This window comes from Sarcophilus harrisii, chromosome 4 (genome assembly GCF_902635505.1).
Source record: "Sarcophilus harrisii chromosome 4, mSarHar1.11, whole genome shotgun sequence".
Lineage (NCBI taxonomy): Eukaryota > Metazoa > Chordata > Mammalia > Dasyuromorphia > Dasyuridae > Sarcophilus > Sarcophilus harrisii.
Genome location: NC_045429.1, coordinates 7,314,180 through 7,331,240, shown reverse-complemented (window position 1 = coordinate 7,331,240; position 17,061 = coordinate 7,314,180). Strand labels below are relative to the sequence as shown.

General features: G+C 46.3%; 1 protein-coding gene across 1 annotated transcript in view; it reads right to left on the bottom strand.

Moving 5' to 3' along the window:
- Positions 1 to 5,372: 5,372 nt before the first annotated feature.
- LRRC40 (leucine rich repeat containing 40) overlaps positions 5,373 to 17,061 on the bottom strand; it is a 53,689-nt gene continuing 42,000 nt past the window's right edge. The window contains exons 11-15 of the mRNA XM_031968878.1: positions 13,908 to 14,015; positions 12,323 to 12,430; positions 10,601 to 10,678; positions 6,823 to 7,008; positions 5,373 to 5,693 (exon numbers count right to left, since the gene is read on the bottom strand). Of these exons, the coding sequence (XP_031824738.1) occupies positions 5,588 to 5,693; positions 6,823 to 7,008; positions 10,601 to 10,678; positions 12,323 to 12,430; positions 13,908 to 14,015 (586 nt within the window). The 3' untranslated portion in view covers positions 5,373 to 5,587. The remainder of the gene's footprint in view (positions 5,694 to 6,822; positions 7,009 to 10,600; positions 10,679 to 12,322; positions 12,431 to 13,907; positions 14,016 to 17,061) is intronic.

Genomic DNA, 17,061 nt, shown 5'->3' with positions numbered 1-17,061 from the left:
ACGGCTCTTAGTGAAATTTGTTCTCAGGAAACCCAGGGCGATAATGTCATTGGCTTTCAAGTGCAAGTAGTCCCACAGCCGGACATAGGTAAACCTACATTTTAATAGTCAAAAGAATGAAGCTCTAAATGTGAATTTTCAGGCACATAAGAGGTGTACCCCCAAAATCAGGTGCTGTAGGCAGCAATCTCCTAGACATAATGCAGCCCTCTCCAAGCTCAGACAGGAGCAGGCTTGGAGGTCTGGTTTCTGAGACTCGGAGGTCTGGTTTCTGAGACTCGGAGGTCTAGTTTCTCCAGTCTAAGGAGGGATTCTGGCAGTGGCTGGGTCAGGGACGAGGAGGGCGTTTTTCTTGTTGAGTAACTTGCTCAGTCAAATCCTAAATCACTTGTGAATGCTGCAGGGGGTGCGGAGGATGTATATAAGCAATAATCCGTGGCTGGTGTGCAATAATTGGGCCCAGTGGTGACTGGGAGGAGCAGACGGGCGTGCAGGCTGCCTCCCCCAGCTCAGGAGTGCCTCTTTGGCCTATTTTGGCCCGTGTGGCCACAATGGTCCCGGGTCAGGAGAAGGTCTGAGTTGTCCAGAGCTCCGTCTCCGTTCGGCACCCGGTCTTCTCCCTCCAAAGCCACAGACTCCATGACTAGGGCTGCTAGCAAGTCTCTCTGTCCAATCATTGACTTAGGGCTGGAATTAGAGAATCCTGGTCTATCAAAACTGGAAATGCCCAAATTGCAAGGGAGAGAGTTGCCCTCATATTTAATCCCGTTTTCTGCCATATTTTAGTATCTGTGCCAGTTCTGTTGGCTGAGACAGTCTGTCTTTTTTAGCTTTCTGCACAACCAAGACCCTTCATGACACACAAAGCAAACGCTGCCCAGAAAGGCCGGGAGAGACCAATGTTGGGTTGGCTCAGTGTACTCTCCCCCCCCCGCCCCCAGCTATTTTTGCCCCTCCACTCCTGGAACAAATCTCAGCTGCCCACCAGCTCAGAACATTGGAGCCTTTTCCATGGAACAAATGCCTGCTACCAATCCTAGAGAGCTTCTTCTCTCCCCCAGCCCTGGCCAATGACCGTTCACTCTGGCCACGGGACCTGGCCTGGCCAACCCCAAGGGCTTCCTCCCCCAAGCAAACTCCGAAGGGGACCTGGGCACACTCCGGGACATGCCCCAGACCGCCTCAGATGCTTCAGTCCATTAGACCCAGAGGACCCCCTACCCCAGGCAGGGCATCCACCGCATTGGCTTCTGGGGATAGAAATGAAAGGTGGGTCTCACCCTCAGAGCGGACGGCCCGCCAGGACAGTCCACATGTGATGGGGAGCAGGTACTCAACGCTGGGAGGAGGGAAAGAACCCTTACTGGAGCTAGCCAGGACTGGTCAGTGGGGGGTTTGTGGCACAGAGAGTGAAGGTCCTCCTCATATAGAATTAAGTGCTGGAGGGGCAGAGGGCGGGGAGACACAGGGGAGCTGAATGGAGGAGAGGAAGATTTGGAGAAGCAACAGGGAGGCCGCTGGGTTTCAGAAGGCGTGCAGCAGACCCAAAGCTGGAGGCGCAGTTTGGAGAGGGAGAAAGAGGTCCTTTCTATGGGGGGAGGGGGAGGGAATGGGACGGACTAGGAGCTTGGGAAATGAGGGTTCAAGGAAAAGGGGGGCAAGACTTACAGGAACTGCTTCTCTGCTGAAGGGAAGCCTAGGAATGAGTGTAGCTTTACTCCCCCTACTCCCCCTTGACCTAACGCATCATCCCAGGTTTTATCTTCTTCCAAGACACTTATTTTTGGAAGAGTGTGAATTCTCTTCGAAAGGGTTTCCCCTTGCAATCTGGCAGCTGGCGGCCGCCTTCACAACTAACCTTGCAATTTGATCTCATCAGATTATTAAGGAAACACTGGGAATGCCCACTGGAATAACATAGAAATCCCATACTTGAATATGTTTTCTAAAACTTTAATGAATTCAGGGGAATGAAACTAGAATCGGCACTAGCGATGAAATCCAATTGTCTCGATTCTATAGCTAGGAAAGTCATAGCATGCAGATGCTCATTCTTTTGCTGATTCTTCACAGAATGTATAAGCTTATGAATATTCTTGTCTGAAGTTTCAATGTTAGCTGCTGATATTGCACAAAGGTATTTTTGGCCCATTAAAAAGCTTATTTTCATATATTAAAGAAACTTTATTATGACTCAGGTTTGTATATATGTGTATATATACACACACATATATGGGTGTTTTCTTTTATGTTGCTGCATTTATCTTGTGCAGTTAAGATCACGGGGATTAGCGATGGCCCTCGGTTAACAGCCAGATAGCAATCGATGAATGATGACAAAGGGACATGGACATTTTCCTTCCCATCCAGCCCATCGAGCTCCCGGCTTCATCATCTCCTCTACTTAGGCAGGAAAGCTGGAATGGTTTTTTACTGTTATTTATTTAATGGAAAGCCCTTGGGCCAACCAGGAAAACCTATCCCTTGAAGACAACTTTCCCATAATGGGATGAATGTTCTTTCCTACACCTGAACAGTTCTGCCCTGCAGGGCATGGGCACCCCTAGTAGTGAGACTGGGGAGGAGCCCTTGGAAGTTTGGGTCCCCCTAGCCAACTCTTCCCTTGTCCACTTTATAAACTCATAGGCAAATCCTCTTCCCGAGCCCCATTCCCCCACTCTAAGAAGCCTACCTTTACTGTTTAGGTTTCGGGGGGCAGGAGGGAAGACCTGAAAATCCACCTATAAACCACATTGCAGGTGTTAGAAGAAACCAAGTTTCTCCACCGATTCTTCTGTGGAGACAGCTGGGGAACCAAAGGCAATCAACACTTCATCTTGTTTTTTCAGTGTGAAGGGAAACTTTTTTTTTTAGGAATAGAAAATACTGTGAATCTTTTGAGATTCTATGTTTAGATGGCAATAACCTGCAAGAGTGAAGTTTCTGTTTCTTTTCTGCCCTCTCATCTCCCGAGGGCAAACCACCTGCATTAACAAGCCAGCGTTGGGCCTAGAACAGAATCAGCCAACTAGGTTTGGCCCCATCATTGTAGGCAGCAGGACACGGGGTGAGTTTCCAAATTCAGTGTTGGACAAAGGCTCACGGAGATGTCCCTCTAGCCCCTCGCTGGGCTGACCTCTCCCTCCCTCCTATGGCGAGCCCTTCAAGTGTCTTTCCCACAGCCAGAAACCGCATTTTGTAAAGGGACTGGAGCAGGGTGGCTAGAGCCGTGTTGGGGAGCGCCGCTCCCTGGGCTGGCTTTGGCCCAGTTTCCGGCTGGCCCAGCAGGAGCCCAGGGCCTCTCCCATGGCGGTGACCCTTGCAGCTGGCCGCTGCTGCGGGGTGAGGGATGGCTCCCGCTCCCGTCCTTCGGGCTGCTTTTGGTCACCCACCCGTCGCCATTTCTGTGCGCACAGTAGTCTCCACCGGCTTCTCCCGACACCCCGTTCCCTTCTCAGTGCATGTCATTTCACCGCACAGACTCCAGTCGGACACTCCCCTCGTAAAGCTTTTACTGACCAGTTTCCCCAAAGCCCAAGAGGCCGGATCTTTATCATTCGGGGCCTTTTCGGTCTCTTGGCTTTACACGGGTGGCTTTCCCAAGCCAATCTGCGAGAAAAACAACTCAACAGTTTTCTACTTGGGAGTAAGTACTGTAGCCAATTCAAAACAAATAGCTTACTTTAATATAAAGATTTTACCATTTTATAAAAGTTATTTGAGGACATGTTTAATTATGATGGAAATGGCTGTATTGTAACTAATATTTTGAGATAATTGTGATTTTGAGCTTAAATTATATATAAATACTTGTCATTTTTGTATGTGTTACAGATTGCTATATTAAAACTGTACTTTTCAGTTGAACTCCATCTTGTAAATAAAGCTGGATGAAGAAATATTTACTACTTTATTAACATAAGTGTGAATGTACTGAATGTTTTTTTGCAGTTATTACACACTGAACTTAAGAACTGCTTCATTTTATGTGCAAAAAGGTCCTTTAAAACTCAGTTTCAAATGGCCAGATTTCATTTGCACACGCAACTTATTTCCTTCCAGTTGGCCTCTGTATTGATACTACTTGGTGAGGGTGTACATTGTGATTATAATGCATTCTGAAGATGCTTTCTGTACATATACAAAACACAGGGACTCACACAATGCTGTGCGGTATACGGCAGAGCCTTTTTTTGGCTTTGGTGTACTCAACTTTTTCAGTATTTAAAAAAAAGTGTTTTGAATAACATAAAAGTCTCTAAGTCTCTTTATTGTACAAATAATAAAATTTCACTTATTGTAAAGTGTCTTTTGCTTAATGTAACAACATGTTTCCCCTTAGTAAGAGAAACACTGAAACATGTATTGGAAAAATGCCTCATCCATAAATATTTTCATCTTCATTAACTTTTTCTCAAAATGTGATTCTGAAATCTACCCAAATGAGATCCTATTTTCAATGTGTCATAAGCTGAATAGACCATGAATCTTCTTTGAAAATTCAGCTTCCTTAAATTTAGCTCTTTTGTAGAAGATATTCGGTAATAAAACGTCATTAAGATCTCCAAGGCTGCGGGTCAGAGGGCCACTTTCTGAGAGCATACGTCCACAATTGGAGACCCTCCACGTGCATCAGCCTTTTAGCTTCTCAGACTTTTTTTCTGAGTCACAGAATGCCTAGAAGGGGCCACATCTGACTATGGTACAGAGGAGGTCCAAACAGAGGAGAGAGATGGGAGCAAAACACTTTAATTTGCAGGGGCAGCAGACGGCAGCTTTAATGGTGAGAAGCCAAAGGCCAAATCGCCTTCACCAACAGCTCTTTCCTCAAGGGATAGAAATGTGTTTCCTCTTCAGCAAATGCTTTAATCAAAGTGAATGATACACAACAGGGGAAAACGGATTCTCAGCATCTGAAAATAAATGCTGCATATAGAATTATTTTTTAAAATCACACCAAAATGAAAATCGAACGAAATCTCCTGGAGGTTCATCGTCCTTCCGATCCAATTTTGGTGGGTTACTGAGCTAATAGCAGCATCAGAATCTTGAAACTTGACATCACAAATACTCAGTATTATAATATATGGTATATAGTAGAATAATAAATGCCGCTATAACTTTCCCCACATAAGGAAAGGTGGCAAAGTGCTCTCATATATAAAGATTCAAACATACACACATGCATATGTAATAAAACAAAAAAAATTAAAAAACAACCTCCCCAAACACCACTTATCTTTTACAAAAATGTTTTGTCATGATTAAAAAAAAATCAACTTTAAAAAGAACGATACTTCAGTCACAGAAACTGCCATTCCCTTTTTAAAATTTCGAAACTTTGAGAATGAATGCATAAACACACAGAAATCTATAATCATCACTATAAAGTTTTTATACATTATTTTCTATGTAAAAAGAATATTTAGTGGTAATAAGGTTGTAGAGCCAGTCTTGTGCCCCAGATAAATCACAGCAATACTAAGTGACACACTGCTTGAAGAGGCCATCGGGAGAGGAAATCGGGCGCGCTCCCCTGCCCTTCGAAGCTCGCGGGGCCACTGGAGGCCGGGTGACAAAATCCCCATTAAGTAGGAATCCGGTCTCTCAGATACTCCAGGACGGCCTCTGTGCCTTTGGCTAAAATGGCTGCTCGAGGAATGCGGAATGGGTTCCCCTCCAACAGAAGAGCCCTGGAGGAAGAGGAGAAACCGGGGTCCGTCACTCTCCGTGAGATGGCTCTTCCTGTCCAAAATCTAAATCAAACTTTTTAACAAAAAACTTTTTCTCTCATACCCCACAGGCCCCAATTTGAAACCAGACACCTGACCAGACCCCAACTAGACAGACCACCTCTGGCCATGTCACAGGGGGACAGACAATGGCCAGAGGACAGCAGGGACCGTGACTGGCACGGGCCAAAGTCCGAGGGCAGAGGCTCCCGGGTACCCAGGAGCTGCTCTTTTTTCCCATGAGACTGTAAGCTTCCTGGCCCTTCTTGCCAGGGCCTTTGTGTCCTTTGTGTCCACAGAACTCAGCATAAAGTCTGGTGTTCAGAAGGGTTCACTGATTATCTGGCCAGCAGTGATGATTCTGTCATTCTTCTGAGGACCGACACCCTTGCCTTCCTCCTTTCTTCCTCCCAGAGGAGGAAGGCCTTTCACTCCTCGACTGGTCCTCAGGACGCAGTTGGCCATTTGGCCGCTTGTTCCATAAGGGAAATGTCAGCCCTACACCCTCCCTGGTTGTAGGGGCAGTTGCGCATGCACTTCCCAATTATGTGCTAGGGTCTCCTAGAAAGGGCCACCAGCCAGGGACTGCACCGGCATACTCACACTTTCACACTCACTCACACACTCATACACACACTCACACTATCACACACATTGAGTAGGTAAAACTATTAAAAAACCTGCAACAGCCGATCAGAAAGGTCAGGATTATTGAAGGGGGAAGACGTCTGATTCTAGACTTTCTTTTCATTGACTTGGTTCTGGGAAGTCCATGTGGGCAGATCTAAGAGACCCATCATCCAGGCCAGGCTTCCCTGCCTCTCAGGAAGGCCCTTGCAAGGACACATCCTGGTATTCAGCGCCCCGAACTCGGGGCGCTCCTAGCCTCCCCTAGGGATTCTCAGCATGAGAGGAAGTGCGTCCCCAGCCTGACACTTTGGGGACCTCCTGACTGGGCCCTGCAATGAAAGCAGGCCCGCGGGGAGCACTCTGGCCTCGGCCGCCCCTCGCCTTCACCAAGAAATCACTCAGAAAGCAGCCGGCACGGATGCTCATTGAGCCAGACTGCCCCAGAGCGAGCGGGTCTTACCTCAGACTCACACAGTTGCCCAGCTCGGGGGGGATGTGGAGGAGGTCATTGTTCTGAAGATCCAGAGTGGCCAGCTTGTCCATCTGCTTTAGCTGCAGGGGGTCCACAGATCCAACCTGATTGTTACTGAGAAGGATGGTTTCCAGAGACCGGACCCGATAGAGAACGCTGGGGAAGGTTTTGAACCTGGGAAGAAAGGCACCAGACAAATGCTTAACATGGACGTACACAATGAGGAGACATCCTCGTGAAACCAAAAAACACTTTGCTTCAAAAGCGCTTTTATTTTGGCTTAATAAAATGAGCAAGAATTCATTTCCCAGTGTTTAGTACCTATCAGGAAGAGGGGGAGGAGCCAGCACATAAAGACAAAACAGCAAGAGCCCCCGCATGGAATGGGGTGTCCACCCATAGGAGGGGCTTCAGAAGTGGACACGGGTAGAGAAACCTGGGGGGGTTGGGGCACTGGGGAAGGGGACAAAAGCTAGTAGAGTACACAAGGATTCTGAACCTTCTCTGGGCTGTGGATTACAAAGGAAACGAATTCTACTGACAGACCCTAGTCCAGTGCCTAGGAAACCCACATCCACAGACCCTGAGGCTGAAGGGTTACTATAAGAGAAGGGTGCTCGGGACCTGGGGCAAGAGGCTTGGCAGAAGGCCGGGAGGGAGAGCACAAGGAGAAGGCCCAGAGAAGGGGGAGGGTTAAACGCTGGCACCCCGTGCTCCCCTGCACCAACGAAAATGGTGTGTATGCAGGTTGGCCGTGCAGCTAAACACCGTCCCCAGAGGGATCTGTGAACCGGGATGGGCAAACAACAGAATTTCATTTTCATTAACATTTTACTGAAATTTAACTACTGACTCCTTTAATCATTATTATTTTTAAAAACATCACTCTGAGAAGCGGTCCGTAGGTTTCTTAGACTGCCCAAGGGGTCTACTCTTTCCTATATGTCTATATGCTGTCTCCCCTTATTATTCAATTAATCAGACATTTAACAAGCAGCTACTATGAATCACTGGTATCTCTACTGTACTAAACAATGGCAAAATGTCAAAGAAAAAAGAGAGGGAAAAAATCAAAGGACAGAAGAGAGAAGGGAGGGAGGGAGGGAGGGAGAGAAGAAAAAGGAAAGGAAGGAGAGGAGGGATGGAGGCAGGGGGGATGGAAAGAAGAATGGAGGGGAGGAAGGGAGGGAGGCTGGAAAGATGGGAAGCAGGCAGGGATGCTGGAAGAAAGCCATTATCAGATGCCTACTACATGCCGGGCACTGAGCCAAATACATTACAGAGATGACCCTGTTCAACTCTGACAGCCCTGGGCAGTGGGTGCAAAGCTTGTTCACAGTCCCAGGGCCGGGGGTCTCTTGGAGGGCATCAAGCTGCTGGCCTGGATGCCCACACCCAAGGGCCAAATTGGTCTTCTGGTTTATTTGGTCATCACAAAGTTCTTGGTAAGCCCTTCCTGCGGAACTAAACCTCTTACAAGGACAAAGAAACGCAGAACGCTGGGGCTGGAGCCAGAGGCCACTTTAGAGCTCAGCCAGCTAAATCTACCCATTTGGAAGATGTATAAACTAATCCCAGAGAGAGAATGAGCTGCCCAAGGCCCCAGACTGGTAAGACATGGCATTCTACCTGGTCTCCTTCCACGACTCCATGCTACCTCTCTTTGCAGAAAAGCAAACAGAAATAATATCAGTATCTCAAGTAAGTCACAAGGACACAGGTGTTATGGAACTCAAGAAGGGAGAAAGAGATTACTGTGGGCAGAAAGGGCTCGGAGAGGGAGGGGAAGGAGCTTCTTTTCTGGCCCCTCAATACCCTTCAAGGCCCAGCTCCAGTCCCTTCACTTCATGAAGCCTTCCTAGATCCTAAGAACTCCTCCCTCTGATCAGGGTAGACCTCCCACTGGCTGGAGGATCAATTAGATGGAACGGGTCGATAAGGCATAGAATAGAGACAGATACCTGTCTAATGGAGAGTGTTTACCAACAAGAAGGCAGGAGGGAAAGTCAGAAAAGCAAGCTGGAGACAGACCCCCTGGGCTTTCAAGGCCAAGTTAAATGATGGAGGGAGCCGATGGACAGAACCAACTTAGCATGGAGCATCTGGATAGCCAGACCCCCAGAACAAACCTGGCCACATATGCAGCCAGGTGTATACCTGCGGTACAATACCACAGGCAATCGTGGATGCTCCGTGGGCTTGAGGTGGCTGAGAAATCACTTGACTCCCTTCCCCACCTGCCCTAGTGCAGTTCCCAGCAGGGAGCTTCCAACACTAACAAAACCAAAAAAAGAGTTTATTTGTGAGATTCTAACAAGAAGACGTTGGCAACAAGGAGAAACCAGTTAGTCCATGCTCCGGATGATTACTGGGAGTTACAGACTGAGGTAAATTAAATGCTGAAGGAAGGACTGAGACAATTTATTTACTGATTATATATACACAAGGGCACAGAGAGGGGGAAAAATAAGACACTAAAAGCCATTTTGGAGCTGGTTTGAGAAGCGAGGCTGGTTTGGGAAAACACACATTATTCAACAAAATACTGAAAATATGCAGCAGCTCCAGAGTTTTAGGGTCAGAGAGAAAAAGAAGGATGGGGTCAAGACGGGAAGAACAGAGAGGGAAAGAGATCAGGAAAAAGGGGGAAAGGAAAAGCCCCCAAAAGACAGGAGGGAGGTGGTAACAAAATCCCCAAGCACCTCAGTGCCCAGCCCCAGCCTTTGCTTAGAGGGGGAGCTCCCCAGGTCCTTAGCAATTATGACCAGTGTCCTGCTAAATGCTAAGCGGCCAGCTGCCAACCTCCTATTTTTCTACCCGCTCTCCATTCTTTAGCCTTCAGAAAGAAGCAGCCCCAGCCCAGAGCCTGCATGACATCCTGAAAAACCAGGGCCCCACAAACCTCCACTGCAGAGGCTGCAGATTAGCCCTCGGCCCTGTGTTGATGGAGCGATCTGACAAGAAGTGTTTTGAAAAAAGAATATGGAAAATACTGAAATTTCTGAATCTCCTCTTTAAACCTTAAGGAATCTGTGCTTTCTGGGCAGAACAACAGAATGAAAGTAAAATGACACGTGTGCTTTTAAAAACCAACCCCAAGAAATGCAATGCTGACGGCTTGACTGCTTTCAGACAAGGTACTGAAACCGAAAAAGCAGCATTATTTTTAATGAGTGTGAAAAGGACTTTAAGAAAGCCTGCCAGGTATCAGTTACGGCCATGATGTCCCAGTTTAAGGGAAGAAAAGGAAGCAGCATTTATAAAACACCCACTATGTGCTAAGCGTTGGGCTAAGTACCGTACAGCTGTCAACCTCATATAATCTCGCAACCACCCTGCCAAGGAGATGCTGTAGTATCCCTAGCTGACAGTTGAGGAAACAGACAGATCAATCATGTGATTAGCTCACAGCTAATTGAAGTTAGCTCCTCCTAACTCCAGGCCCCCGCCTAGTACTTTTAAAGAGAGGAAAGCGATCATTCACGTGCTGGCCCGAAGCTTTCTGGCTGTGTGCCTGTACCTGTGGTGCCCTTGCATAATGGGCCCACAAGTGCCCTTTCCTGCCCTCTGCACAATGGGCCAACAAGCGCCCTGCACGCCCCATCAGGAGGCTGAGAGCGACAAAGAGCTGTGGAGAGGGCCAACTGTGGGGTCATCCCAGGGAGGCTCCTCAAGTCTTTCTGAGCTGCTCCTGGGTCAGAGGGAGAACGGAACAGAATCTGTTGTGACCCAGGAACTTGGAGCTAGTGTCTGAATGGATACTCACCTGTTAAAGGAAAGATTGATAGTTTGCAGTTTAATTAAGGCTTCCATCTCTTCAGGCAAGGAGGTCAAAAGATTATTCCTGTGGGGAGGAAGATGGGGAGGGGAAGGGGCAAGGAGGGGAAGAGAGCAGGAGAGAGGTTTAATTAGTTTCACAGTTTAAACCATTTTAACAGAAAAAGGAAGCACACAAGATGAGTCAGCCCTCCCTGACCTGACCTTGTTACCATGCCGGCAGCCAGACCAAGTAAGAATGGACCATAACCATGCAGTGAGGCAGGTGCCTCCTCACGCAGCCTGTGGGCCCTCAGGTGCCTTCACCTTGGTCACTTCTGACAACCTGTGGCTGAACAAGAGGGGCAAGTCCAGGGCAGCCCCGCCTCCTTCCGAGGTCACTCAGAGCTTCCCCTTTCAGTTACTAAGGAAGTTCCCTCACATGCAGACTGTCAAATTCCTCAGGCCGCCTGCCCAGGACTCTGTGGGAAACACAGTGGCCCAGGCTGGCCCCCAAGCTTCTGCTGGACAAACGAAGAGATCCGCAGCGGAGGCCCTTTCTTTTATGGGCCAGAACTTGAAACAAGGGGCATAGTCAGTGGAATTGATAGAGACAATGGTTGTTTAGCCTGGTGCTTAACAGTTCTCTAGTTCAGTACATGTACTAGTTCTAGTACAGTACAGTACATACTAGAGTTCTACAAGATTCACACCTTTGATAAGGGAGAATATAAGCTGGGAGTCTCAGCCAGGACTCAGTCCGGGAGAGGCCAGACTGAAAGGCCTCCAGAAAGCTGCCCAGCCCCAGGAAGGAGATAAAGGATCTGCATTATAAGAAAGTTAACCAAGCCCCAAGAAAGAGACAAGACTTGGAAAGAGACAATAAAGGATTTGGACTTTAACCCCTGGCTACTTGTGTGGTGATTACTGAATTGAAAGGAAGGCTGCTCCCAAAAGCCCCCCAAGAAACCTGCTCCCAGAGAACATTATATTTTATAGAGAATATTATACCCTTCCACACAAGAGTCCCTCCTGACCTTCTCCTCTGGTCTCTTTCCCTATCTTTAAAGCAGCCTGCTCATCCACTGGTATCAGCCCCAGTGTCCTCTGAAAATGGAAGTGGGAGGCAGGTCCAAACCAGCCAAGCCCAGAGGAGCCAGCCCAGCCCGGAGGAGCCAGCCTAGCCCAGAGGATCCACTGCATCTGTGCTCCACGTCCTTGCCTCCCAAACCTCCCTGAGCGCTCTGGCCAGCCATCTTTGATAGAAGCGGCGTAAGTATGTATGGCTGTGGCAGCACCGGAAGGACAAGACCCTTCCTGGACACAAAATCTCTTTTATCGAGTCAGGATCCCTTTCTTACTGTGACCCCCACCACCTCCTAGTGCTTCTTGCCACAGACAGGTTTCTCTAAGGTAGAGCCCAGGTATGTTATAAATAAAATAAACCCTAACTCTGTGAGCCCTATATGCAGTTATGGGACCCCCACTGGGGGTTTAAGAGGCTGGGCTTTCAAGGACATGCCAAGATGAACGGGACATGGGCCCACTGTGACTCCCATGGCTTCTGAGGGTCTTCTAGCAAAAAGCCAAACGGTTTATAAGCTCAACTCAGCTCCCCTTCCCCTGGCTGCAGCCAGGCACCCACATTTAATGCGCGCTTCCTTGACAAAGCCCCACAATGCCTGGCGAGAGCTCCCAGGGCAGGTGGGATCACACTCCTAACGCTCCCTACCTGATATCCAGGTGGGCCAGGTTCTGAAGCACACCCAGCTCGGCAGAAACGCAGGAAAGCTTGTTGAAGCCAAGGTTAATGTCGCAGACAGCTTTCAGCTCCATAATCCTGAAACACAAGAACCCAGCCGGGGGTAGTCTTGGAACTCAAAGGCTGCCAGCAATCACTTGAGAATTTCAGCCAGTTTTAACAAGTGCAACATTTCTATGCTTCCCCCAAACATTCAAACAATTATTTTTTTAAAATCAAAAATCAAAAATGTCACCCTAGACTTAAAGGTGCCCAGTCAGCATGGAGAGTTGGAATCGGCCTCAGACACTTTCTAGCACCGCCGCCAATCTCAGTCAGCCTTGGTCACCTCACCCAAAAAATGGCTGCATCCCTCAATCACCCTGAAATCTCTAATCAATTCTCTCCTTACTTGGCTTTGACAAAAATATTCCTTTCCTGTCAAAAGAACTATTTAGCTTCTAAAAACCTTTCAAACGAACCTTCCAGATTTCTCTCCGAGCGGCAGCGTCTCACTTCAGGCTTCAGGATACCCCTCGCTGTCTCCCCCAGCCTCACTTCCCTGGCTCAGTGTCGGAGACTTGCCCCCCCTCAGCTGACTCTCCTCTCCTCCCAAAGCCTGTCTATATGGAGAGGACTCACAACTCCCTGAAGTTCCCAGACAGCTCAGTTGGGTTTCAACTCCATGAGCATCATGGCCCCCCAAACGTTCACTTCTCAGCTTCCTTTAGTGTGCTGTCTCCCCCCAATAGATTATAAACTCCCTTTGGACAAGGCCTATTTTTTGTACCCTCATAACTGTATCTGTTTATTGATCGACTGACTGACTGATAAATAGTTTGGTCAAGGACCCAGAATCCAACATGCCCCAGTGCCCTCTGAAAATGGAAGTGGGAGGTAAATTAAATTTGTTTCAATTCTCCTCAATGTCAGATCTCTGCACTAAAGCAACATGGCTGACCTTGACAACCAGGGGTCATGATGATAGTGAAAACTGAGCACCACTGAGGGTGCAGAAAACAACATTACATGTAGGAAATCTAGCAATGAAGATGAATTTCCCAGGGATAAAAAAAGGAACAAGCATCTATTCCAGACTGCTGCCACGTATTTGAAATTTTACAGAATCAATGGGAATGGGAATATTGCCCAGGGATTTTAGATAGACTATTATTACCAAATAATTCCTGACAATGCATTTAGCTGAAAAAAGTAATTAAAATATTCAGTGAATAATTGCAATAACCATTTTAAAGGTAAAATGTGTGAAAAATAAATGGATTCTCTCAAGAATCCTTAAGTCTTGTGAAAAATACTTGTTCCTGTTTCTTGTCAAAACTTAATAGCAATCAAATCCCACTTACAAAGGATGACTAAAGGCTTAGTAACTTTTATTTTTATTTTTATTTTTTTTTTTTTGCAGGCCTTGTGCTAAGCTCTGCAAATACAAAGGAGGGCCAAAAGTCAGGTCAATGTAGGAGGGATGAACAGTCATCCTTCTGGCCCCCAGTCCCAAATGTGTTCATATATCAACACCCAAACTCGATAGAAATGGCCTTGGTAGCCCAAGGCTTACCTTTTGGGTATTTCATTTAGATGATTCTTACTGAAGTTTACAGAAGTGATAACGTTGTTTCCTACAGCATCAAATATTTCATCAGGAATCAATGTTGTCTGTTTGTCACTGAAAAAATAAAAGCAAGATCATTCTAGTTCTGAGCCTGTGAGTCGCCAAGCCCCCCTGAGCCACTGCTGTTCGGTCTGGATCAATAATGGTATCCCCACCTCCCAAACAGAATGCAAACTCTTTTTGAAGGGACTATTCATTTTTGTCTTTATACCTCCCAGTGCCTTTCATAAAGAGGATCCTTAAGTGGTAACAATTATACATTGATTGTGTCCTGTGCACAAAGAATACGATTCTAGAAGAGATATGCTAGCTTCTGCTCTCACTGGGGGAATGGTACACACACGGAACATTACAATACAGAAGAATGCAGGAAAAGAACAAAAAGGCTAAACAGGTGCGGGAAGTCAGAGGGAGGAGGTCCTAACCAAGGCGGGATTAGAGCAGGGAAGCCCTCTGGGAGGATAGGCTACAGAACCCCGTCTCTCACATGCTTTTTTTTTTTTTTTTAATAGCCTTTTATTTACAGGTTATATGCATGGGTAACTTTACAGCATTAACAATTGCCAAACCTTTGTTCCAATTTTCACTCTACCCCAACCCTCCCCAGATGGCAGGATGACCAGTAGATATTAATATATTAAAATCATAACTTGATACACAATAAGTATACATGACTAAACTATTATTTTGCTGTACAAAAGAATAGACTCTGAAATATTGTACAATTAGTTGTGATAGGAAATAAAAATGCGGTAGGGCATAAATAGAGGGACTGGGAATTCAATGTAATGGTTTTTAGTCATCTCCCAGAGTTCTTTCTCTGGGCGTAGCTGGTTCAGTTCATTACTGCTCCATTGGAAATGATTTGGTTGATCTCGTTGCTGAGGATGGCCACAATTTATTCTAGAATGGTTGGATTCCTTCACAACTCCACCAACAAGTTGTGAACGAATCCAACCATTTTGGAGAGTAGTTTGGAACTATGCTCAAAAAGTTATCAAACTGTGCATACCCTTTGATCCAGCAGTGTTACTACTGGGATTATATCCCAAAGAGATTATAAAGAAGGAAAGGGACCTGTATGTGCACGAATGTTTGTGGCTGCCCTTTTGTAGTGCTAGAAACTGAAACTGAATGGATGTCCGCAGTTGAGAATGGCTGAATAAATTGTGGTATATGAAAATTATGGAATATTACTGTTCTGTAAGAAATGACCAACAGGATGATTTCAGAAAGGCCTGGAGAGACTTACACGAACTGATGCTGAGTGAAATGAGCAGGACCAGGAGATCATTATATACTTCAACAACAATACTAGATGATGACCAGTTCTGATGGATCAGGCCATCCTCAGCAACGAGATCAACCAAATCATTTCTAATGGAGCAGTAATGAACTAAACCAGCTATACCCAGAAAAAGAACTCTGGGAGATGACTAAAAACCATTACATTGAATTCCCAATCCCTATATTTATGCACACCTGCATTTTTGATTTCCTTCACAAGCTAATTGTACAATAATTCAGAGTCTGATTCTTTTTGTACAGCAAAATAATGTTTTGGTCATGTATACTTATTGTGTATCTAAGTTATATTTTAATATATTTAACATCTACTGGTCATCCTGCCATTTAGGGAGGGGTGGGGGTAAGAGGTGAAAATTGGAACAAGAGGTTTGGCAATTGTTAATGCTGTAAAGTTACCCATGTATATATCCTGTAAATAAAAGGCTATTAAATTAAAAAAAAAAAAAAACAACTCCACCAACAATGCATCAATGTCCCAGTTTTCCCGCATCCCCTCCAACAATCATCATTATTTTTTCCTGTCATCTTAGCAATCTGACAGGTGTGTAGTGGTATCTTAGAGTTGTCTTAATTTGCTTCTCTGATTAATAATGACTTGGAGCATCTTTTCATATGACTAGAAATAGTTTTAATTTCTTCATCTGAGAATTGTCTGTTCATATCCTTTGACCAGTTTTCAATTGGAGAATGGCTTGATTTTTTATAAATTAGAGTTAATTCTCTATATATTTTGGAAATGAGGCCTTTATCAGAACCTTTGACTGTAAAAATATTTTCCCAGTTTATTGCTTCCCTTCTAATCTTGTCTGCATTAGTTTTGTTTGGTATAGTCGAAATTTTCTATTTTGTGATCAGCTCCTACCAAGCTGGAAAGGCAAAGTCTCACTGACAGGCCTGTCTGCCCACCAGGCTAAGCCTGGGGATGGTTTTTGCAAACACGGCTGCGGGCTGACCTCCTGGACACAACTACTCTTCAAATCCAATGTGGGGGAGCTCAAGACAGGCTGGACCAGTTTGGAGGAAGTATTGAAACAAAGTCCACAAACTTGCCCCTGCTGATGAGTCCTGCTCTCGGCCTCCTTTCTCCAATACTGGGGCAGAGCCCCTTCCGAGTTCCTGTGTCGCTTTGTAAGAGCTATTACGGCCAAGATGGAAGACACACTGCTTAAAATGCCGTGCATTAGAGGAGGTTCTTAAGAAATTAGGGGCTTAAAGACACAGGGCAAGAACAGAAGTAGCGTGCGAGCTCCTCGAGAGCCTCCTTCTGTGCTCCTGGACCTCGGCACTGAGCCTGAGACACAGCAGGTATTCCAGAAATGCTTTGTGCTCGACTGAGCGTAAGTGGTGAATAAACTCCTAACCACTAGGCTTCATACAGTGGCTCCCAGGCCCTATTCCCAGCTGTGCTCAGGGATAAACTCCCGGTCACTTCCACCAGAGGTGATTCAAAACCTAATGTACCAAGCTAAGCTCATGAAAGGCTTGTTCACAAATAAACAAACATAAAATACATGCAGCAGATAAATAGGTGAGTAGGCTACACACATGTCTGCAGTGCAAGCACCCAGATACATCTGATACAAAGCAAGATGTCCTACAAGGTGAGCTTGATCTTCGACAAGGAAGCCAGAAAGGCTGTTCAATGAGAACAGAATCAGAAAAAAAATGAAAAGGCTTTTCTCAAGAGGCCTGGGCCACACCAGGTAGTAGGTGTGGGGGGATATCAAAGATGAGGAGACGGGGCCCAAGGAGATCAGCCAAACCAAGGCTGGACGCTGACACAGTGTGTAGC